We start from the raw sequence: 23,862 nt of genomic DNA on the forward strand, positions 1-23,862 counted from the left end.
AGGGAGTTGAGTTAATTGGAGACTCTAAATTGTCCATTGGTGTGAGTGTGAATGGTTGTTTGTCTCTGTACGTTGTGATTCACTGGTGAACTGAACAGGGTTTACTCCAGATCGGCTCCAGTGCCCCCTGCGACCCTCAAAGGATAAGCTCTATAATGTATCGATGGATAAACTTATGTATAATATATAAAGTATTAATAAAATGTTTAAATTCAATCCAACATGGCAATATATCTGTTCAGAAGTACCTTCGCTATTCAACTGTTTTAAGTACACACACCAATTAAATTGAATTCTGTGCCGGCTGTAACTTTTTCTTCAAATGGGGGATATATATTTCTTGCAGTGAAACTTTCTGGAAACTGACAAGCAAACAAGTAAACAAGATCGCTTCCGTTGTCAGACAGCAGGCAGCCGTCGCTCCACGAGAACAGGGCTGCTGCTCAAAGGAAAGAGGTCTTTTTGGAAACTGCGACTCTCCATATGGAGCCACACATGTAGTCTCATTTCTTTTGTTACAGTGACAGTTGAGCCAGCCGACTGATTGTTACAAACAACCGAACTAAATTTGGCTCGTGAAAAGCATAAGGACGACTTCCATCTTAGATTCTCAGCTGTTGAGAAAACAAACCTAAAATTCAAGATTTAAATAGGACGAGTTCTTTCTGTACAACCCTTGATATGAAAACAGCCGAGGGAGCAAATATGAACCAGATTTTGTGTCACCATTTTTAGCTTTAGCTTTATTAATATTTAAATGGTTTCTATATGGCAATGCTCGTTTTACAGCACTGCAGTTCTATGGCTTAACATTGACTGACAGGAAAGTTTAGCTTTCTGCCCCCGAGTGCCATCAAGTTGTGCTTTGAGTTCCGTGGCTGGGCCTTTTCAAAGAGTGTCACTGGTGAGCTGCATATGGATATTGGATTGCTAATAAGCTGAGTGCTCCAGTCATGTTGCTGAGCCTCCTCTTTGCTGGATACTGAATACCCCTCGTCTGATGTTATGTAACTTTCTGTTGGTGCCACCGGTGCTGACGGAGGTAGAACACAAAGACTGCTCGCGTCTAAAAATGTCCTGCGAATACCCCCTTCTGAGTCTTGGAAATGAAAGGAGGAAGGGCAAGGCGCTGGTGTAACACGGAGCAGCGGAGGAAATAACTCATGAGCAAAATCCTCAGGTCTTACTTTGTGCAGGAAATTCTGACCACTGACAAAAAAGGCTCATATGTACCAAAATGCAATTATCATAAACTCTTCAACAGCAGCCAGATGTAGGTCTAATTATCGGCATTTTTATTTGTATTGGAAAAGGTGTTCTTGAATTTGTTCTATACCAATATATCTTTTCTCTTTCTGTCTCTAGTTCTGGTGAAGGAAATGGGAAAGTTAAATACTCCCTGTGTAAGCAGACATGTTCTTAACATCTTCTTCATCAACCTTTTTCTGCCATAATCTGCATTAAAGTGCAGCAGACGTGAATTTAAACTTGAAACTTTTTGTCCTATTAGCAATATACAGCCCAAAGCCAGGAGCAAGTATCATAAAACACCAATTTTATTGCACTAACATGTCATAAAGGTAATTGTCCTTCATACACGAACACTCTGGCCCCAAAACAGTGCTATAAAAAACCTTTCGCCAACCGTCACCGCAAACAGTCTCAGGTGAGCCACTTCGCATTCTGCAGAGAGAGAAGCCTTGAACAGAACTATTAAATCACAGTAGGTGGTACAACTGTAACTGTTATTCGGGTAAAAGCAAAGTGATTCGTCAGTTTTAGTCGCATCCCTAAGTTTTAAGAGATACTTGACCTTTCCCCAAACCCTGTCTCCTTAGTTACCGTTAGTAGATCACGATAACCGCTGGACAAATTTACCATTAAAAGTCTTGAGTCCTTGATTTCATGCTGAGATGGACTGAAGCAAACTTCTCATTTCCAGCCATGGACCGTCTGTACGAAAACAGCTCATGAGTTGCAGCCAGCGAGCTATTTAAGCTAAGGTTACATTAGCTGGTTGATAATGAAATAACTTGTTTTTCTAACTGTATTATTTTAATTAAGGGCCAATGTAGAAGAGTCTTTCTTTCTTTTCTATTTCAGTGTAGCACTAGCTTAGAAGTATGAGAAGTACACGTACACGACCTCACACTTTAACCCTCTGTCGCCGATTTGCACTCGCTCTACGTACTTGGACAAGCAAGATGCACGAAGCTTTATTGTTTGTATCGTGTAATAGGGCGTTTCTCTGTGGGGAGCCAGAAGTAGCTTTACACACAAGGAAAAGGCTACAGTGATTATGCTATTGTGTACTGCTGCACTGGAATGTTCCTTAGCCTTGAAGGTCACACTCAGTTAGCTGGACATGCTAACATTTGTGAGCACATAAACAAAGTTTCAATCAATTGTGCTCTTGTTCTTTTGTTTTTCAAAAGGTTTTCAAAGAGGAACCCCCTCCATACTCTGAACTATCACTATTATCACACACAAGTTTAAAGTGTGTAGAATCCATTATCCTTGTCATTACTACGAAGCTGTGATCGTCAAGGATTTACTGAGGTTGTTGATTTATTTTCCAAATTAAATTAATGTAGCAGTTTCTTGCATTTTCTCCTCCAGATTTACGCTGACCACGAGCTGCATGAATATCTTTTTTGCTGAATGAATAAACATCCGCAGCGTGTTTGTCCATTTTAAAAACCTCCTCTTCGTCCTGAAGCTCGTTTCCAAGGCAGGAGTCTCTCTCAAAAAAGGCATTCGCCACTCTTTTCATTGACAGTGTCGTTTAATGAGAGGCACTTACAGTAGACTCTAACACAATTAGGAGTTTCATGACAACCTCGGGAGGAAAATTAATCTCTCAAATGAAATTGGTCTCAGTGCTCAATATGTCACCCAGTGGGATGCGACTTCATTTCTAATCACTGATCCTCCGTGAATTAAAGCTCATTTTGTGAACGTGTCGCCTGGCGGAGGCTCCCGCAGCAGGACGCGGGCTTTCAACCTCAACCAGCTCGGAGAACCTTCCCCTCTTCCCATTTGATTCAGGGATTAGATCTGATTACAGATTTGAGCTGGACAACCTCCGAGACAGCCGTGCAATCTCCATTTTTCCCCCCTCTTGTTAAATTCACATAAAGCTAATGAGATTTTGGCTTGAGATTCTGCCGCATCCTCCACGTTGCACGAGCACGAGAAGGAGGGATTACAGCACATGTTTTCATCCACCCAGTTATTTGTCTACTGATATATATCGTTACCGGCAACTGGTGCTCCAGTGAGTTGGTCAAAGATTAGCATTTCAAAATAAAATCCTTTAAAATGACATTCAGCTGTTGTCATTGGCTTGTACCTATCTGCAAACAATACACGGTTTCACTCCAGCACATCTTTTCTCCAACGTCATGTCACTACATAATAAAATTTACTACTGTTCAACAACAAGACACAGACATGTTTTTTTCTTTTTTCCCTTTGGTGGAAGTGTATTGTGTACGTGTGTATGTAAACATAGTTTTGACAGCAGCTCTCATTTTGGGGAGAGCCACGTGCCACACAAGCAAAGAAACGATACAACCAAACTCCTTATACGCACTCATAGTCCACATCTAGGACAGGTCGGCAGCAATAGAAAACAAGTAATACATCTTTTCGCTTTGCGTAGTCATGAAAATATCTGTTTTTATACAAAAATTAAATACAGTTACAGTATGTTACAACTTTTTTTTTTTTTTTTTTTTCCCGTACAGGTGAGCTCAAGCATGACTACAAAGCTTCTGAGAAAGAAAAAAGTACTACATTGGTATTTTGTCAAGGGGCTTGATAATAATACATGTGCAGCATTTCGCAAAAAACAACTGACACCCTTCAGCAAATTAAAATCACCAGAGTCACCAAAGCACAGGAGGGAGGAAGTGAGGAGGCAGGAGGTGAGGAGGGAGGGAGGAAGGAGCGGGGGAGGGAGGGAGAACAGAGAAGACGGCAAGTAAGGAAGGCGGCAGCGAGGCAAGATGTTTTAAGATGTCCCCGTCCACTATTATTTTTTAATCACTTCAGATGATACTTAGAAATCGTGTCTAGTTTTGTACAGTTTGCTCTCAGAGTGTGAGTCTCCCGTCCGCCTCTAATGAGATTCACCAGCCGATGACATAACCACAAAGTGAGGCCTCCGACCGTTTCCTCTGTGACAGTGAAAGACAGCGGTGACTCCTCCAAGCCTTTCACGGATCCTTCTATCGTTCAGCACAACAGATCAGTGCTCGACCTGTTGGTAACACCGACACCCGCAACTGTGGGCATACGAAAGAGTTGCTTATGCCGAGCACGTTGCTCACACGTCTCTTGTCCTTTATGTCCTTAATGTTGAGAGTTCAGTCTCATCACATGTGGTCTTAGGGTTTGGTTGAGGATGGGAGGCCCGTCAGGTCCCTCAGCAAAGGGAAACAATCACTAGTGGGAGAAGTATGGCGGTGAGAGCGACGTGGCAGCCGATCAGTGGATGATGGAACGTGGCCCGTCCAGACAATTGGTCATCACACTCCCCGGGGCCCTGGCAGCGAGCTCTCTCGCACAGGACGCCCGTGAAGCCGGGGGAACAATGGCACCGCTGATGGTGGTGGCACGTGCCGCCGTTCTGACAGCGCAGCATCGCGTTGTCACACACTCGAGCTGCAGAGACAAAGCAAAAAGGGCAGGGGAGACAGGGTGGGGGGGGGGGGGTGATTAATAGATCACTCAGCGATAGGGCGGCAGAGAACATCAACAGGCAGGTTCATGGGGCACAAGCTGCCTCTTCTGCTCCTGTCTGCATCGCTCTGCGTCCTTAGAGCTCAGCTGACACATTTGGGAGGGCGAAGCCAAGGACTTTGGTGAAGGAGGGCAGAGAGGAAGAGGAGACAAACAACCAGGGCACATGTACTGTATGAAAACAGCCCACAGCCCGCGGATGCCCTTTCCCTGAGTGACTGTTTATGACAAAGGAACACAGACAGACACCTTTATGGATTTTACGGATATTTTGAGGGGAGCACCACAGGAGCAAACAATGCTGGCAAAACAAAAAGAGCAAACAAAACCAATGGCGGTGATGAGGTGAAATTATTGATAAGTGAATCAAAGGATGCCAGAGTATTAACAGCCCCTCGCTTCAGGACGGCGGTATTAAAATGTGCTTCCCCTCTGGCAGGACGACGCTCAAAGAGCAGAGAGAGGGGAAGACGTGGGATGGAAGCCTGGCTCCACCAACTCTACCTTTTGATATGCAAATGTGCGTTTCCAGGTTATTCGCCAATTGCTGTTATTTTCTTCTCTGCGGTTAACATTACAAACAAACAATACAACACTGTTGGCAGAAAAGGATGTAATGTCCTGAACCGCACTGCTCCGGCGTCCGCGGAACATTTCTTTGTTTTGATATGGACTGATTAGGACTACATAAGCTAATATTCACATTTCCAGACAAAAACCCACGACTCAATTATCCCAGGAAGCCTCTCCGCTGGCAGAGGTGAAATCCTGGAAGAGGTAATATTTGCCAAGAGATTTCAGTGTAATTGGATATCGCTCCCTGCATAAATAGTAATCACATTTTGGGTTTTGAGTAATGTGGCTCATGCGTCAGAATAAACTCAACAAATAATCATCGCCGCTGCCAAAACTGATTAAAAAGGCATCGGGATTGAGTTAACTTCATAATATCTCCGCCCTCTTCACACAGATAAAGCTGCTGTTATGTGCTTTAAATGGAAATTCCACCTGTGGATGCAGGGATTTATGATCACTTTGGGATTTTGAAGTATTTCTGTGCGGTGCTGCCATTTCTTGTCTTGTTTAGTTTTTTTTTTTTTGGGTGGATCCACTTTTCATGCCTCATCTGCCACAAACAGACGGAGCGGATTTTGTGTGATGACTTTGTTCTGTTAAACTGTTTTTATGTGTTTTCTGGGAAAGATCAATAATGATAATATTACAAGAGCAAATATCATTCAAACTGCTTATTTAAAATGCAGCAGCTCTGGTGTCTGCGTGACAGATTTCTCTCTCTATGATTGTTGAGCACTGGGGCAAAAATAATGAGCCTGGCAATAAGCCACTGCTCTTTTTGATTCAGGAACTGACAGAGAAACCTGACATTTACCACTGATGTTGTAGATGGATTCAAAAAAATGTAATTGATGCTGGAAATATGATATTGTGATGTTTAGATTTAAGTGAAACACACACACACACATACACTGATATGCAAATCCTATCATGAATAAGCTGTGTGTTTACAGTCATTTCCTTTTAAATGGCAAATCAATACTGAAGAAGGAAAAGATTGATGTTGCAGATGTTTTTTGAGCAACAGGTTTTTGATAATTTCCATAAAAATGGCGGAACTAGAATCTTGAATATTATTATTGGGTGTATTTGTCACTGGCGTTGATGACAAAACATCTTGTCGTACCTTGAAAGTGCAGAGTGATCATAGCACTTTACTGATATTTTACAGTTTTGCAGAAAAACATATCATATGTCTGTGTTTTGCAATTACCTGGTGATGCACAGTAAGTATATTCTCCTCCTCTCTCCCTCTTTCCCTCCCCTTGTGTGTTAAACGTTTGTGTTGAGTGTGTGTGTGTGTGTGTGTGTGTGTGTGTCGTAGGTTGCTGCAAGGCTGACCCACTTCTCCACTGCACACCTGTGAATCATCATGCAGTCTACTCCAGTAGTATATAAACCCAGCGCTGCCTCTGTTCTCTGGCACTTGGTCAGTTCACCACAGTGATGCTACGGCCGACTTAGTCTCAGTATTCCTTGATTCTGTTGAGTTTTATTTCCTGTGTAACTCTGTGTCTTCAGGTTTTACTCAGCTGCCTCTCAGCCCTGCAGCACTTCCTGTCACTTTCACCTCTCCCTCCTCAACTCTGCTGCACTCAACTCTCAGGATTCATTCTCTGGTCAATTATGATACATTTATTCAACGTCCTCTGCAGTTTGTGTTCTGCACCAAATTCAGACATTCCGACAAGAGTGACTTTTTTACCAAACTAAGGAGGTTATGATTTCCTTGTTTGTTTGTTTGGTTTAAAAATGTCTCTCAGCAGGATTACCACTGAACTAAAACTACTGAATACAATTCCATTAAATCTTATGGAAGGGTGGGGCATGTCCAAAGGAAGAACCCATTACAATTTGCAGTTGATCGGAATAAAAGATTAGAGGCAGGTATGATGTGCTCTTTGTGCGCCCTTCTAGTTTTATCATGAAATGGATTAAGTTTTAGTGAAAACTTTATATTTCCACATCTCTATAGAGCATTTTACTGTCTTTCAACTCACTGTTTTAGTTTTGTGGCAGGAATCTTTACTATATTTTATTATTTATTATTTGTATCTTTCAATATCAGACGGACAAAATCAGCATTTAGCATCTCGGGGTATATAAGGCACTAAAATCCAGATACAATGAGAGTGACTGTTGTTTGTCATGTGATCAGAAACATCGTCGCTGTTTCAAGTGAAATGCAAATAAGTGAGTGTTAAGTTCACAGCTTGTTTCTGCTGCCCAGACGTGACTCACACCCCTTAATAATATTTTGATTGTGATGTTTATATTTAAAAGTGTAATCCCGACCTGACCAAAAGTGGTCCCACAGCCCTGCACACATTATAGGCTTAACACCAAATATCAGGTCCTATCAAACCAGGACCTCGAGCCGGTCCCCCCCCCGTGCCGAGCAAAAAGTGTCTGTTGAACTTTGCATGAAAATAACTCCTGAATCACAGCTGGCCCATCCTCAGCGGACCCAAACATTAACGGCCTCCTGGCTACACTGCGAAGAAATGTTGTTCTCTCGTTTCCCAGTTAATGGACACCTGCTCTGTGTGTGTTCGTAGAAATTTCCATGGGATCTCCATTGTCTAGTGTACGCATTAAATGTGCTGCCTGTGGCCGGAGGATAATCTGCGTGGCCTCCGGCAGCCCCTCAGGAACACTGTCGCTCTAAAAGCATTTGTGGCTCAATTAGTTTGCTTCTGCGGAGGCTTACGAGCCTGCAGAGTCTTAGTCGAGTCGCAGGACCTGCTGTCGTGCCAAAAACAATATCACATTAAAGTTGCTGTCTTCAGTAACTCTGTTAATAAAATGTATAATATGCATTCACGCATGCTCAGCGATGATCAGTAAAGCCAGTAAAACATAAAGCTTTTTATTTGATTGTATGTACGAAATCTAGCATTTGATTATTAGGAGGAACCCATGAAATCTTGGAGATCCGGGGGGGGGGAAAAAAGGCGAATCCAGGATTTTTAATATTGGACTTTAATAAAAATGGACAACTCACATGAGATGGATCCTCGAGAAAATATTAAAATTAAAGCAGCAGAGCCTGGACAGCATTGGTTTATGTTTGCAGACTTTGTAAAGCTCCCTCCAGAGCCACAGAAAACATTTTGCTGTATATTGATTCAGTGTTATGTTGCACAGTGGTGCAGTGGTTAGCACTGCTGCCTCAAAGCAAGAAGCTTCGAACCCTGGGGCCTTTCTGTGTGGAGCTGGAGTTTTCTACCCGTGTGTGTGTGTGTGTGTGTGTGTGTGTGTGTGTGTGTGTGTGTGTGTGTGTGTGTGTGTGTGTGTGTGTGTGTGTGTGTGTGTGTGTGTGTGTGTGTGTGTGTGTGTGTGTGTGTGTGTGTGTTTTCTCCAGAACTCCTCAGTGCAGACACATGCAGACCTGGGGTTCGGTTAATTGGAGACTCTAAATTGGAAGGTTATTTGTTTCTGTGTGTTTGGCCCTGAGATGGACTGGCGACCTGTCTCCATCCCCCCCCCCGCGACCCTTAAAGGATAAGTAAGATTGCGAATTTTCCCCTGTGGGACTAATAAAGGATTATCTCATCTTATCTTAATGGAAGGATGGATTTTTCCCCTGGGCACTGAACTAACTAACTTTTACCATTAAGAAAATTAAGTGATTATCATCCTATTTGAACGATTTTCCACAAACAACTTCCATATATATCGTGGTGTGGACATCCTGTTGCCCATGACTCCCTCTCAGACGTGGGCTGGCAGCAAGTGAGAACACAGCAATTTGAGTCCCGACAAAGCACCAGCTTGCTCCCCCTGAGACATACGTGCACCTCACACCTCTGTCAGATGTGTGACATTTTAGCAGGATAACTGTTATGACAGATCCATCCTTGGGCCCTGGTGTCGCACGAAACACCATGGAGAGAATTCTCCACGGCAACGGCTTTACAACGATGGAAATCCGGACTCTTGTGTGATTAGAAGCACGATTCTAAAGAAAGAGTCCTTATCCATTATTTTTAAACCTGTTTCTCGTCCACAAATACAGAACCAGAATCTTTGATCTGATTATCGGAGCACATTTCATCTAATGTGATTCTTAGACAAGACATTCAGTTCTGTCTATTGTTGACGTTTGCAGAGGATCTGACAGTCTGTTTATGTCCTAAACATAGCCGGGCAGTTCTCTAATCCTCTCATCTGATGGGATGATGAGAGGATGTCCTCACTCGTCTCTTGCTGCAAACCGAAGTCTCTGAGATACAGAGAGTCGGAGCACGATAACAAGTTAAAAGAGATAAATCCATGTCCTGGACCACAGCGCCTGTCAATCCTATTTGTGGAAAATCTAGATTTTATGAGGCAGAAAAAAAGAAAGCAAACCCTTTCAAATACTTCAGTTCATATTAACAGATCGGATATTACACAAATCCCTGAATTATAATGCAGACATTTATCTTTAATCCAATAAAAGGTTCCTTTTTAAACATGAAATACAGAGACAACAGCAGCTTAATTAAATTTTCCTTTTTTTTTTTAAATGGCTTTTATAATTATATATTCAGCAGTGTAATTAACTTTAACTGGAGACAGTTTCCAGATACAGGATCTGCTAATTATATGCACCGAGACAGAATAGTGTTGCTACAATTACATTGGATCAATATCTTTTGCCATAATGTCAGGGTAAGCTGAGACCTGCGTTCAGCACTGCCTCCTGTTATCATATTAACATGAAGGCTTCATCATTAGTCATGACTGCAAGCTCGGAAGTTCAGAATAAATTGTCAGCTGCATAGTCACACTCGACAGAGGCAGGGAGTCGCACTGCAACTAAACACAGGTCTGTTCTTTTCCTTCAAGAACTCAAGTTTCAGTAAATTCTTGTCAAGTCAGAATCGGAAGCTTTACAAGAGTCCCCCCCCCCCCCCCCCCCCCCCCCCCCGCTGAGAAATCCAAAATATCACAAGACTCCACTTCACTACCTGACAATTTTGACGTTTCATGGAAAATTCCAAGTGGTTCTTGAGTTCTGCTCTGGAGACACAATTATTACAGTGGGAGGGACGATTGGACACAGGGATGGACGGACATAGGCTCCTGATCATGATATATAAAAAGTTACATAATGTTTTTTTTTGTTTAACTTAGCAGAAAGACTCACAAAACTAGCCTGCCTATGTCTAAAGAGTTAAAAAATATAAGACTTAATAAATGACCTTCATGGTTCAATTTGTGTCCAAACAGAAATATAAAAAAACAAGATTTAGATTGTAATTTGCAGGAGTTTCCACGTGTTCAATTGCTTATTATGTCAAGAAAAAGAAATAAAACTAAAAACTAAAAATATATTTATAACAAGAACAGTGCATTCATTACTACGCTTTAGTTGGGCAGTGACAGGTTGTTTTTACATGGTTCCTCTCCTAATGCTAAGCTAACCGAGGTAATAAAGGTACGTCCAAAAATGTCTCACTATTCCTTTAAATTGCCGCAAATTTTAATTTCATTTACAGTCTATTTATTATTGGTTTTCACCAATAGTAAATACTACCGGTATGTTACTGTCTGAAGCAATATATTGATTATTTAATTTCTTCATTGTTGTAAAATGATTTGCCCTCAAGCAAAGTCACAGACCTTGTTTTGTTGTGAATTTCATATTTGCAATGAGACATTGTCCAGGTTGAGATTTTCATACAGTGTTAATCAGCCACGGTATTAAAGCCAGAACAAATGATCAATTACTCGCAGTCGATCGATAGAAAATTAATTGCTGCTATTTTAAGACTCAAAACACGCTCTGGTTCTGACTAATGTTTGATTGTGTGTGTGTGCAAGAAAACGCAGAAGCTTAAAAGTAAACCCTGAATTCTTTTCATTGATGCATGTGTGTGTTATTATCCATGTCTCAAGTCTCGAGTGTAACAAAAACAATGCTATTAATTGCATGTTAAAACTCGTGTGTACAAATGTGTTTGATCGATTGGAGAACTTGATTGTTGTTGTTAAAAACCCAACAATTCTCATTTACCCTGAAGTATCAGGGTCTTGCAGAGGGGGAGATTAATACATCTGTTATAATTCACAATATAAAATATAAGAAAACAGCTGCTATGTTACAAAACTAAGTCAACGAGGTTTCAAGGTTAATTTATTTATAATTTTACAGCCCCTTGTTCTTTTACAAGATTAAACCTGATAACTGAAAAAAACATATATTTATGACTCGCCCATTTATTCTATAGTATTTGTCTTTGTGTTTTTTGTTTTTGTGAGAAGCTTAAAGAGATATATGACTGTAGCATCTTGTTATACAACGAGTGTAAGGAAGGAAACCCCCCCTCCCTTGATCATGGAAATCCTGCTAGTCCTCTTCCTGTGACTTAACACTTACTACACAGGATATTTGGTTCCTGAGGATTAACAGGAGATAGCTGCAGATCAATCTACACAAGCCCCCACCCTCCTCTCTCCTTCCCTCTCCTTCCCCTCTCACCTTCTTCCTTGTGAGCGTGGCAGAAAGGCTGCGCCCCCAGAGAGCATTGTGGGGTAATTAAAAAGAGGGCACGATCAAAGAGGTTAGGACGCTGCGGACTCTGTGATCACGGGGCATGTGGTCCGTTCCCTACGGTGTTCTCACCACAAAAGGATCCGTCTAGTTAGGACCAGTGTGTGTTGCTGTGCATGAAGAAGAGTATCTGGGCTTCGGGAAAAACAACCCACTGAATACTGGTTATTTGAATCTTCTACCTTGCACCCCCCCCCCCCTCCCAGAATTGCCAATTAATAAGCAATCAGTGCTTTCTTTGTATTGTTAATATCATGCTGAAGTTACAAAGCCTATAAGCCTACCTTGGTTACGATTTGCAACACCAAGAGATGAGGCATTTGCTCGATCTGTGTAAAAATAGGAAAGGTTATATATTACACTGAGTCATATAATACATGCTGTTATATAGTTAAAGAACGGGGTCAGCATGCATAGATTAATAGATAATCAGGATTTTGGATCGCGGACGATTTGCCTCGGAATCAGTGGAAAAGTCCAGACACGTGTTTGCGGTGCTAAATGGGATAATGTAGAATCGTGTGCATGCAGCTTTAATGAGTGAATTTTCCACAAGACAAAGTCAGAAATGGGAACATGTGGACGCTGCTTTTTGTTATCCAGCGTGAGGAGTCCCCTCCAGGCATCAACATGCGCAGGGATGCATGGTGGGAACCTCGTATTCATAAAAGATGGTTTTCTTTTCTCTGGCTTTGGGCAAATATCTGGCTGTGCTCAACAAATATGGACGAGAGGAATCTGTCTGTGTCTCTGTCCGTCTGTCCCCATTTTTGCAAACCATGCTGCACATTGTGCTATGAACGTTTCCTTCCATCGTTTCCATTGATGTTTATACACTGTGGAAATTAAACAGCCTCTTAAAATCTGCTTGTGTATTGTAACACAATTCTCTTAAAGCTCCATTATCATTAAGTGTCCCTTGCTTTTTCTATCCTGTACAGAAATGAATGGAATTCAGCTCCTGCTTCCTTCCCAGAAAGTCAGGACAACAACATTTTCCAAATATCGGACTGTACCACATGGCTTGCAAAACTGTTCTTAAAGGAATGTGTGGGAGTATATGGTTCATAATGACATCAATAGAAAGTCATTCAGTTTGATGAGACAATTCTACTTCTTCCAAGAAACTTCCTGGAATGATTCTTATTTGGTCACATCATGCACTGGTTCACTTCCATTCATAGAAATTGGGTATTAAGATGTAACTCTATATTAATGGCTTATTTGGATTCACCTTTTTCCACAGTGGAAAACATAGTGATGGATGGTAGGGTTGGGTACCGAACTCGATACCTTTACGAGTAATGACCAGGTTACGTACTGATTCACATTAAATTAAATTACACGGTGCCAAATTTCAGTCCATGAGAGAAAAGAGAAAAGAGACAAAGACTAAGATCATCACCTCTATAGCTTCTATACATGCTGCTGAGTGACCATGTTTTCTAGCCTGCATGGTTCCCAGCAGTTGTCAGTTTTAATGACAACTGAAGGCGACCACAGGTTCTCCTTCATGTTTGGAAGGGGAGGGTGAGGTGAGGGGCATTCAGCTGCAACATGCAACTTCACCACTAGATGTCACTAAACTCTACACACTGAACCTTTAAGTAAGTCACAATCAATAACTTCATCAACATCATATCCAGTGATCCAGTGTTTTGTTGATGTTAGCTTAGCTAGTTTAGCATTTTTACGAGAATTAACTAGTAAAGAGCCACTGGTACGTCCACAATACTTGTATGAAACCAATAATACATGAATATGTGCACATTGTAGTGGGGATATACTACAGGCAACTTTAAAAGGCACTTTAAAGGAACCATTGGTAACAGTACCATATTCCAGGTTCCTATATGTGTTTAAGTTAGAACGGTACCCAACCCTAATGAATGACAATAGTAATGTTGAGCACAATCTGTCACACAAACATCAGTCAAACGAGAGTTAGTCACTGTGAGGGATTAGTCGGCATGCAAGTTTAAAAAGCTTGAACAACTTACGCACTGGTCCGTGATTGCTGGGAATACCTGCAGAAAGAGCAAAGAGACACAGAGTGAACTTATTTCAGTTTACTTTTGAAACTTTGGTCATGAAACTGCATGAAAAAAATTGTTTGTGTTGTTTATCCGATTTGGTCTCTAGTGTGTCCACTGATTAGCAGCAGCCATGTTGTTCCAGACAAGCTGCCCAGTTCATGATCCAACATCCGCCTTCCTCTGATGATAATAACAGGTCTGCCACTGATGAAATCAAAAAAATCGGACTAGAAACATAACAGTCTTTTTGTTGTTTGCAATAAACATGTTATTTAGTTTTATCTTTACACCCTTAAAACATAGATAATGGTAATTTGTCTCTATCGTCTTTATATATATTTATTTAAACGCTCTGAACTGGGTCTTGTCTATGGCCTGGAGCGGACTTGTTTCTACCCTGATGAGGCTTTTGTCTGAACCGTATGTGACATCAGTGTCTGGATGCACCATCTTTGTGTGATGTTAATGTCATCAGCAGACAAATCCAAACCAACAATTAGTGTAATTTCTGATCCTTTTCACCAGCTTCATCGCTTTGTCCTTCTGTGATTATGTTTCTGTAGGGGGGCTTTCATTCTGTTTGCACTCCATCCATCACTTCATTACCAGTTTGAGGCCGTCGCAGCCACTGTTGGAAAGAGCACAACACTGCGGCGGCAGGGAAAAGCTGACTTTAAGCTCCAATTTGCAAGAAAGCCAGCGAGCTACAGTGGCTGACCAGAAGTTGTTCCGTGTGAGGAATAGAGGGCGAACAAAACTGCCCTTTGAAGCCAAAACACATTCTACAAACTGATCAAACTCTCGGCCCTAACCCCCCTTAACCTGTGAACCTGCTTTGCAACACGAGATGAGTTGACGCTCCCTGTAAAGTGGCCTGTCAACATAATTCCCCGAGTGATTCCTCTTCCGCTCTCCAGGCAACTTACGGATTTTTTCGACGGACCTTCTTATTTTAGGGATTTGAATCACTCTCACTCACACTCTGCTGTCGACAGCTGCGGCCCATTCAAACGGTGGACTCCAATTTGGGCTCTAATTTATTAGATGATGGGTCACGTATGTTCATATATCTAAATGTGCGGGGATTAGAATACGTGATAGACCTCGCCCTGTTTCTACCTGGGAGATAAATGACTTCCATGATTAAAGAGGAAGACTTGAAGACAGATGAAGGCTATTAAACCATAATTAGATTTCGCACGTTCAGCATATTTGTCTTGATACGAGGCCTGTATGTTTAATATCCTCATAGGAAATATGAGCCTCACATAATGGACAAAGGCCTGTTACAGGGCCGGGGCTTTACTTATGAGAGAAATAGGAATAATTCAAGACAAAAGTGTGTTCATTCAACACCTGGGGGAACCAATATTGTTACGTCACTTCCATGTGCAACATTATTGCATTTTATGCCGCCGCCAAACAAGTGCTAATATTGCTTTTGATATGGCTAGACCTCGGTTTCATCAGTTCAGTGCAGATGCGGCCAAGTGTTGGATTTTTTAATAACGGCCTGTCAATCTGACGTTGAGCACCGCGCTCAAACTCGACTCATAACACAGAAGAGGCGCAGCGGTAAATCTGGCAATAACTCCTTAGAGTTCACAAAAAACGTTCCCGCAAGCAAACTCCCACACACAATCAAAGGTGTTGCATGTGCAAAGAGGCAGACACATGCATGCACACACAACCACAGACTCACACACACTCACACCAATCACTGCATAATCCTCCAGTTCATCACTAACAAACAGCCCGAAGAAAAGCAAGAAAGGCACGAACTTACACAAAACCAGTGGATCAATGGTAATATCATGTTTCTGAACAAATCCAATCGAAGCACCACATCTAAGAAGTCTATACGAGCAAACAGAGCATCTGAGAAACCTGCTGTCAATCCCAGAAGACCCACGTCATGGAGAGTCTCCGACTGTAAGACTGAATCAGTGTGAAGGGAGGACGAGAGGCCTAGATCTTCCACCATCTGGCCTCGCCTGGCTGTCCACCACCACATCCCTGAGTGGCTGCATTAGATTTATTGAGGCAATGAGCCCCCTGCCTCAGGCCTGGGATTTGATGAATGTGACTCAACTCCTGTCCAAGATTATAATGGGGATAATGTAAAAGAGCACCTTCTGCCTCTCACACACCATGTGAACAGACAGTTGAGGCAGGAAGGCCACATTAAATTTTTTGGACGGAGTGATATTCACCTTTATTTAACTTTGAATGAATGAAACTCAAAGTGGCCGACCACTGACGAAAAACTAAAGAAGTGAAAGCTGCAAAAAACATGCAGATATTTGAGTTTTGACCAAAAGTGCAACTTTTAGCCCAAGGAGCTTGAGAGAAGATGAAAAAGAAGACACAGTGGATGGTGGTAATGCAACGTGGTGTTGGAAGAAGAAGCCCAGGGAGCCTTCCACCATGGTCTGAAGTCCAGAGGGAGGACTTTAGGCCGTTTAGCTGTTTAGCTCCAGACCACCAATGCAGAACTCTATCCAACAATCAATCAGTGTACCTGAAAAATGTATTCAAAGGTTCAAAGGTTGCTTTACTCCCTAAACTGATTGGTGACTTTCAAGGGGCAATGTAATTTAGACCCTGGTCCCTGTTGTGGAAACATAGACTTGCTGCAAAGGTTCCTAGTTCTTTGGGTTGCAATGGGGCTTGATTATAAAAAATAATAAGTTATTAGTGAACCTTTTGACTGCTTGACAAATTACTTGTAAGCGTCTTATAATCTTCACCCATAATTATTAAGAATTACGATTTACAAGCAAACAATAACTTTGCTAGGTTGAGTTTGATTGGTTCATTCTTGATCTGTCAAAAAAAAAAGAAAAAACGCAAAGGAAAACCTGATGAAACCCTTTCTTCAAAGCTTTCACTGAAAGTCAACACATGCCGTGAGGAAATGTGAGGAACAAATAAATAAGGCTGTTAGAAAACTGTTAATCCAACTACTTGATAAAGATTAAGAAAACGCTGTTGGAATGGAGTCAGCACTGGTCGGCATTATTGAAGTTTTTCAGTCAATCTGCAGTCATGTTGCCTGTAAAATTTGTGTTTCTGTCCGAACACTCAGCCAAAGATTTTGTGACGGCTGAGGATCAATGCGGTTGCTCATCTGTTTCTGTCGCTCATTATGCGCACGAGTGCAGCTTCTCATGACCACTTAAACAAAAGGTCAGTCTGAGAGCCAGTTGTGAGTCTTCTGACACAGCAGGACAACCGTGAAATCCACCGCCCAAAAGGAAACACTCCTCAACTCCCGGCCAAATGACACACTGTATATTTCATCTCCATGTCAGCACATATTTAACCAAACCAAAAGGTAGGGCTCAGAGATATATTTATGAGCGATGCTGCCCAGAGGCAAAGAGCTGATGAGGAGTCAAAGACGAGCAAAACTAATAAATAAGTAAAAGTTATGATGTTTTCAGTATTGCCATCGTCATCAGATATCACTGACTGCTAGAACCGGGAATACAGTGATGTGTTGCTCCCAGTATCAACGGTATCACAGTAGAAATAGAAACACTGGTGTACTCACATATATTCGCTGTTCCTTTGGGTATGGGGAGGTAGGAGCCCACACTCCAGGCTCTTCCGTGGTAGTGCCTCTTGCAGCGGCTGCAGTCTGGCCCCGTGGTGTTGTGCTCGCACTCGCAGCCCAGCTTCCCCTTGTCAAACACACAGCTGTTGGCGTGCAGGTTGCACTTGCATCTGAGACAGAAAGATAACGGCAGAAGAAAAACAAAGACATGAATAGGCATCATTCTGCACTGAATCGATGCCTTCTGGAGAGAATTTCTGGAGAGAATTTCGCAAAAAAGTCTGCCCCATGTTTATTTGTGCCTTTCACAGTTTTTGACGGGGGTAAATAGAAATCCTGGTGGATTATCTCACTTGGATCGTGCCTTTCACAAAGATTCATTATGCCCGACTTTGGAAAAAAAAACACCGCACAAGGCCTCATTTGTCGCTGCCCCCCCCGCGGAGAGAACAGCGATTGCGAATAAGGTCACTTTTGCCACACGGAGAGCTAAACGAAAGGCAAGCGAGACTCACTAATTGAGCAGAAAACAGGGGCCTGATAGAGAGATGATGGCCTTAAAAAGAAAAGCAGAATATCCTGAGAATTCACTTTTTTTTTTAACTTTCTTCAAAAGTTCCTTTGTTATATTGCGAGGGAGCCTTCAGGCAGGAGGTCTGAGCCTCTACCGGTCGGTGGAGCTGGTTTATTAGACAGAACTGTGGCAGAGTTGACAGATTCTCCTGACAGGAGGGGAGACGAGGCCTGAAGGCTGTCAACACTCGACCAACCCCCCCCACACCCCCCCATTTGACCACATGGAACAAACGTGCTTGTATTTCTGAGCCGGTGGAAAAAGAACAAATTGGTTGCAGCTCGAGTCTCACTTGCGGTGGGTCTAACAACCTGAATGCAGAGGGTAAATTGCACACTCGCGGAGCACAAGCTTTGTGATTTCACCGAGGGGCTCGTGTTTACCTCCAGTGAAGAGCTCGAGCAGAGGAAGAACAGGCCGTGTTTGTTGTCACATGAGATATTCCAGTTTCATATTCCAGCTGTGTTCCAAATATAATTCTCCGTATTTAATCTTACTCCCGAGAGGGTAGGAGGTTACAACCAGTGACCTCAGCTTCTCGGGAGGTTGTTGGTGGTGGTGGTGGTGGTGGTGGTGGGGGGGGGTTTATACAGAAACAGTTAGGGAGGGAGCCGTGGAGAGGATCTGACACAGAAACCCCCCCCAGGGGTTTGGATCGGCTCATGGTTTCACATCATGCCTGTGTTTGTTTTTACAAAGTGCTTCGAGGGAAGATTTCTCCCGTTTTCTAACCGGAGTCACCGGAGAACCTGAGCCGGTGAAATGACAGCGGCAGTCAGAAATACATCCATTCTAATTGACTTCCTGGCCTTACAGTGGCATCTCACATTAATGATGGATAGAACTGGGGAAACAAAGGGAAACTATACCGTGTTCTGTTTATCTGATGAGCAGCTGCACAAAGTCAGTGACTAAGGTCTAATGTAATTGGATTTCTGGTAACGTTGCTCTTTAGGTAACTTTTATTTAAACCCATCTACGTCTTAACTCATCAGTAAATGTTCATAATACACTATTGAATTGTAAAAATGAGAGAATAAATTAATGTATAAGAATAGATGCACATGTTTGATTTGGTTTGAATTGTTTTTAAATCAGAGCATTTAAATTAAAGACATACTTATAATAGCTTAATGGGATTTTGTTATTAACATTCATTTATTCATTATGCACAAATGCATAAAAGTACAAACTATATGTAGGGTTTCAAAAAGTGATGTATAAAAATTGGATTAAAACATGATATTTGCTAATAAATCATCCAATATGTTAATAATGTTTATTAAACTGTTTCTAAAGGGAGTTCAAACTAAAAAAGACATAATTATATGGCAAATAATTAAAATATGTTGTATTAGCAATCATTCATTGCCTTTTCATATATTAGTTAGACATATATTAGTTAGATTAATTAGACACAGATTTGTGTGAAAGTGTTTCACCAAATTGCAAAATTACTCAATAAGGAACGAAGTAAGAACACAGAAGATAAAATTCAGTAAAATCTGAAGTGATCAAACAGAAATTCACATAAACCTGAACATTAAACTCAGAAAAAAATCAGCGACAGCATTATTAAAGTTGAACACAACTACTCGAGTCTCTCTATAAAAGAAAATCCCCCTCTCGCTGTCTCACAATATCAGCAGCCACGGAGGATGAAAGTGAATCTGAGCCCAGATCACAGCAACTAAATGCAAATGCCTTTTTACCACACATTCCCCATAGTCCTTAACTTTTTAATCAATTAAAGTCCCTGCTCCATAAAATTAATGACTGGCTGTAGCTCTTCTGCCATGCAGACAGCGGCAGCTCCCTGAAGTCAAGAGCGATGAGATTTGACCTTCCACTTAATTAAAAACCAGCAAAATCTGGATCATCGGGTCCGACCGGTGCGGGCGGCGCGCTGATAGAGTACAGAACGTGGACTCGGGGGAGCTCTGGGATGTGATGCTTTTGCCGCTGGCATTGTCATATTGAAATCAGGGAGTTTCTCTGTCCCCGCTTTGGGCCACATGAGGGCCCCCCCCCCCCCCTGGATGTCCAGCCTTTTGAACCGGCACCATTGCAAAGACACATTTCATAAAGTTTTAATGACCTTTTAGCTCAGCCCAATAGCAATTGCTATTATCCATTATCCAAACAAGTGACTGTCCCTGAGGAGACACTATACAGCATCAAGCTGCTGTTCCTTCTTTAAACCAGGCGCAGGAATGCTCTTAAAAGATGAGGCAATTAATATAGGCGGGATAGTATAGGTGAATATGTGTTTTTGCATTTGGGAGTTACTAATAGACTCTTCATGAAGTCCCAGTTAACCCAAATTACAATAAAAACCATTACAAATATACAACAATTAAGTATTTATATCTAACCATGCAGATATTTAGTTTGTCTTTGTTGTAGCATTTGAAATATCTGTGTCTGGAGTGAAATGGAATTTACTTTGTGGTGCTCAAACTGTTGGATAAAAAATCAACAGCAACATCTTTGTGCAGAAAAAAGAAACGTTTCAATTATTAAATAATCCAGTTTCTATTGGATTCTCTCTTTACTGTGAAGTAGTTTCGATGAAAAGAGTTTTCGTAGCAAGGTTTGTGAATTGTCTGTAGAAATGGAAGAAATAGAATTGTATTGAACTGTGGAAACATTGCTGCAGAATTTTATAAATTACATTTTTCAATGTGAACTCCATCTATGAATTTACCTTCTTTGCACCGGTGTGGAAGCAGGAACCTCACAGACAACTGAGCAAATAAAACTAAATGTATCTGCAGGCTTAAAGACAATTTTAGGTAAAACTACATAATGTTTTGGACCAAACTTTCAACATTAAACAGGAAAAAACTAAAACTCATATCATGAGCTCTTTAGTTATAAAATACCTCCTTTAATCTCCACTCCAAAAAAAAAACATATTGTCATTTATTCTGCTCCTGGCTTCTAATCGGATATAGATATTAGTCTTGACTGATCTGGTTCAGACCATATGGTGGCCTGCGATCGTGCGCGCTACAAATGAAACAATGGCCGAGCCTCCACAGTGAAGGACGGCGAGGTTTCTGGATCTCCTGCGTGTTGATATTCCAGGGGAGAGACAGCTGCGGTGCCCTGGATCTCCTCCGCTGGCTGCTGCCTAACCTTTGCTTCTCCCGGCTGCTTGGCACCACGTTGACAGGCTCACTATGTCTAACACAGCTTTTCTTCCTCGTGACAGCTCCTCGCATCTCTGATCCGAGAGACAAGAGAGGTGCACGGAACTCGTTACATCGGGAGCTCAAAGAAGAGGAGACTGAAGTGACGGGTTAGGGAAACTTTCATTTGCTAATTTTCAAGTCGAACCTCAACACTGACTTCCCAGGGAAAAATAAAAGCCAAGTCACAGATGCAATAAATAAAGTTTTCCTGAAGATAAAATGTAAATTAGTGATGATGGTCTTGGCCACATTTACACTTACATTATGTATTATCTGCATATTTGATCTGACAAATTTACAGCCAATAAATTACAATGATCTCAAGCGATATAATCATTTGAATATGAGGAAATAAGGGTTATGAAAACCATAAAAGGTGAAATAGCAGAAAAACAATGTGAAAGACAGAATTAAAGGTAGAAAATGTAACTGCTGTTGAAAAATATGCAAGAAAATAGTCGGATTATTGATATTTGATTTTCAAACTACTATCTTCCTTCAGATGTTCTTGAATATCTTGCGACTCCACCCACAGATGTCTTCACCTGTTTGACTTTGACCTTTTTACGATGGCGTTGGCATGAACCAAACATGCTTGATTTACATATATGATAGTTTTAACTCACAAAAAACCCAAATTACACCTTTTTAAATTTATAAAGCCTTTTTATTTTTCATGGGAAATGTTAATAGTAAAAGTAATGATGGCTGGATTCCATTTAGCTGCTTTAGATTTAGGGTCCTCGTCCTGTGTAAGCTGACTCACTGTCACATTAAATGCTTCACTAGCCACCTGTGTTTATGACAATGTCCTCAGGTATAAAACGACTCTATAGGTCATTAGTCCAGGCAGTTTATTATGAATCATACTTTTACTGTTAAGTGACATCTAGCGATCATTGGAGATGGTTAAGTCACTTTTTGCAAAAGCCCAAAATGTCACATTTACATTAAAGTGACAATGATGTGAGGTGGTGTTATAAGCCATTTTCAAACATGTCCTCCTGAGAATTGAATCCGGACTTTCTCCGAAGTTTTTCTTTCACACATGGACGACGCAGCGGGAGATTCTCCTCTAAGACGCGTTCACAACAGCAACAGGATCTGTGGAGTTCAGTGCAGGGAGGAGGCTTGTTTGCAAATGACAGTCAGCATTGTTTAACTCTAACCACGAAAATTGGGCTACGCTTAAATAAAAAAATAGTTCTGACATCCTGGCTATAAATAACTGTTCCCACAGCCTTTGAGTGACTATATTTCAATGTAGTAGGTCCATGAAAACAACTGATATGCTGCTGAAATGACTTTGTAACTAACTTCATTCCAGTTTTAAAACTACATATCTCAATGTCTTTGACCTGAAAATCGTGACACCAGCGCCAACAAGGTAATATCTGCTCTATTTTTTGCAGTTCTACTCCTTTGCTGCTGCCATAGATCTCTGATTATGTCATGTAAACACATAAGCTCCGATGGTTCAACTCAAGGCCACCTGCCGTTGGCCTGTAGCAGAGTCTATATGCTGAGGAAGCCCCAGGACCAGGCCACATACAGACAAACGGCTGGTTGCCACAGCGTCTGTGTTATTCTGCTGCTGTGAAGATAAGGAGAATAAAAAGATAGCAGCTTATACAAAACGGTCTCTGAACTCAGAATATAACTTCCTCCAGGACCGTCGCCTGAAACCTGGGAATGTTTATGTCGACTGCACGTCTTGAAAGTTTTTATAGAACGGCCGTGCGGTATTTAAAAACTTAAAAAAGCCGACTTTCTTTCTGTCTTTTTTTTTTCATTCGAGATTTAACCCATGGCTGGCACTCTGAGCGATAAGACAAGCCAGACTCCCTCCGCCCCGCTATCTCACCTGCTCCTCAAGTCGGCCATGGTCAGAGCTCGTAATGTGGCTCCTCGCTGTATAAATGCATACTGAGGTTCCCCCAAACTTTCCTTGACAAGACAGCTGGAGAGGCTCACATATTCTGACCAGTGATGGTTCTGACAGATACGGCGAGATCAAGGCTGTTCAGGGGAAACTTTGGCCTTGCTGAAAATTTTAGATGAATGTCAATGTGTTACCTGAACAAACCCGAGTAAAGCCGCCCGACGCCGTGCAGCGGGGGGGGAGAGAGGCTCGTTTGATTCCTCTACATGAGAGGAAGCACGGCTGTTATGCATGTGAGCGACAGCCGCACCAAAAATAGAAGCAGGTGTTGGTCATGTTTGTTTGTTTGTTGTCCCCCCCCGACTGTGTGTGACAGCGTGATTTCTTTTGTTTTTGTGTTTGGAAGAATGATGCATTTTACAGCCTTCCATGCTGTTATTGGCAAAATGAATGGGCCCAGTGCAGTGATATTACAGCTCCAAATAAGTGACTCATGCTCCCGGTGTGACGGAAAGACGGAGGAGTGAAACACAAATGATTGACCACAAACGCAGCCAGACGTTCTGATGCAGTCCCTGACTCTGACCATGGTTTGAGGCCAACAATCGCTTTGATATATGAAGAGAAGAAGGTATTTTAGTCGGCAGGATTTAGAAAAGAAAACTAGAAAACCGCCCCACTTCCTCTACCAATTACCCGGTGAAGTAAAACTTGCCATACTTTTTACTGACAGACTCATTTGAGGTTAACT

General features: G+C 41.8%; 1 protein-coding gene across 4 annotated transcripts in view; it reads right to left on the bottom strand.

Moving 5' to 3' along the window:
• Positions 1-1,540: 1,540 nt before the first annotated feature.
• The window catches only part of LOC117778352 (netrin-G1-like), a 59,773-nt gene continuing 37,451 nt past the window's right edge, over positions 1,541-23,862 (bottom strand). For 3 of the 4 annotated variants that reach the window (XM_034613857.1, XM_034613856.1, XM_034613859.1), the window contains 4 exons: positions 17,456-17,628; positions 13,864-13,890; positions 12,148-12,192; positions 1,541-4,668 (listed from right to left, as the gene is read on the bottom strand). In XM_034613857.1, coding sequence (XP_034469748.1) covers positions 4,430-4,668; positions 12,148-12,192; positions 13,864-13,890; positions 17,456-17,628 — 484 coding nt within the window. In that variant the 3' untranslated portion in view covers positions 1,541-4,429. The remainder of the gene's footprint in view (positions 4,669-12,147; positions 12,193-13,863; positions 13,891-17,455; positions 17,629-23,862) is intronic. The other variant, XM_034613858.1, reaches the window with a different exon arrangement.

This window comes from Hippoglossus hippoglossus, chromosome 17 (assembly GCF_009819705.1).
Source record: "Hippoglossus hippoglossus isolate fHipHip1 chromosome 17, fHipHip1.pri, whole genome shotgun sequence".
In the NCBI taxonomy this organism is placed as follows: Eukaryota; Metazoa; Chordata; class Actinopteri; order Pleuronectiformes; family Pleuronectidae; genus Hippoglossus; species Hippoglossus hippoglossus.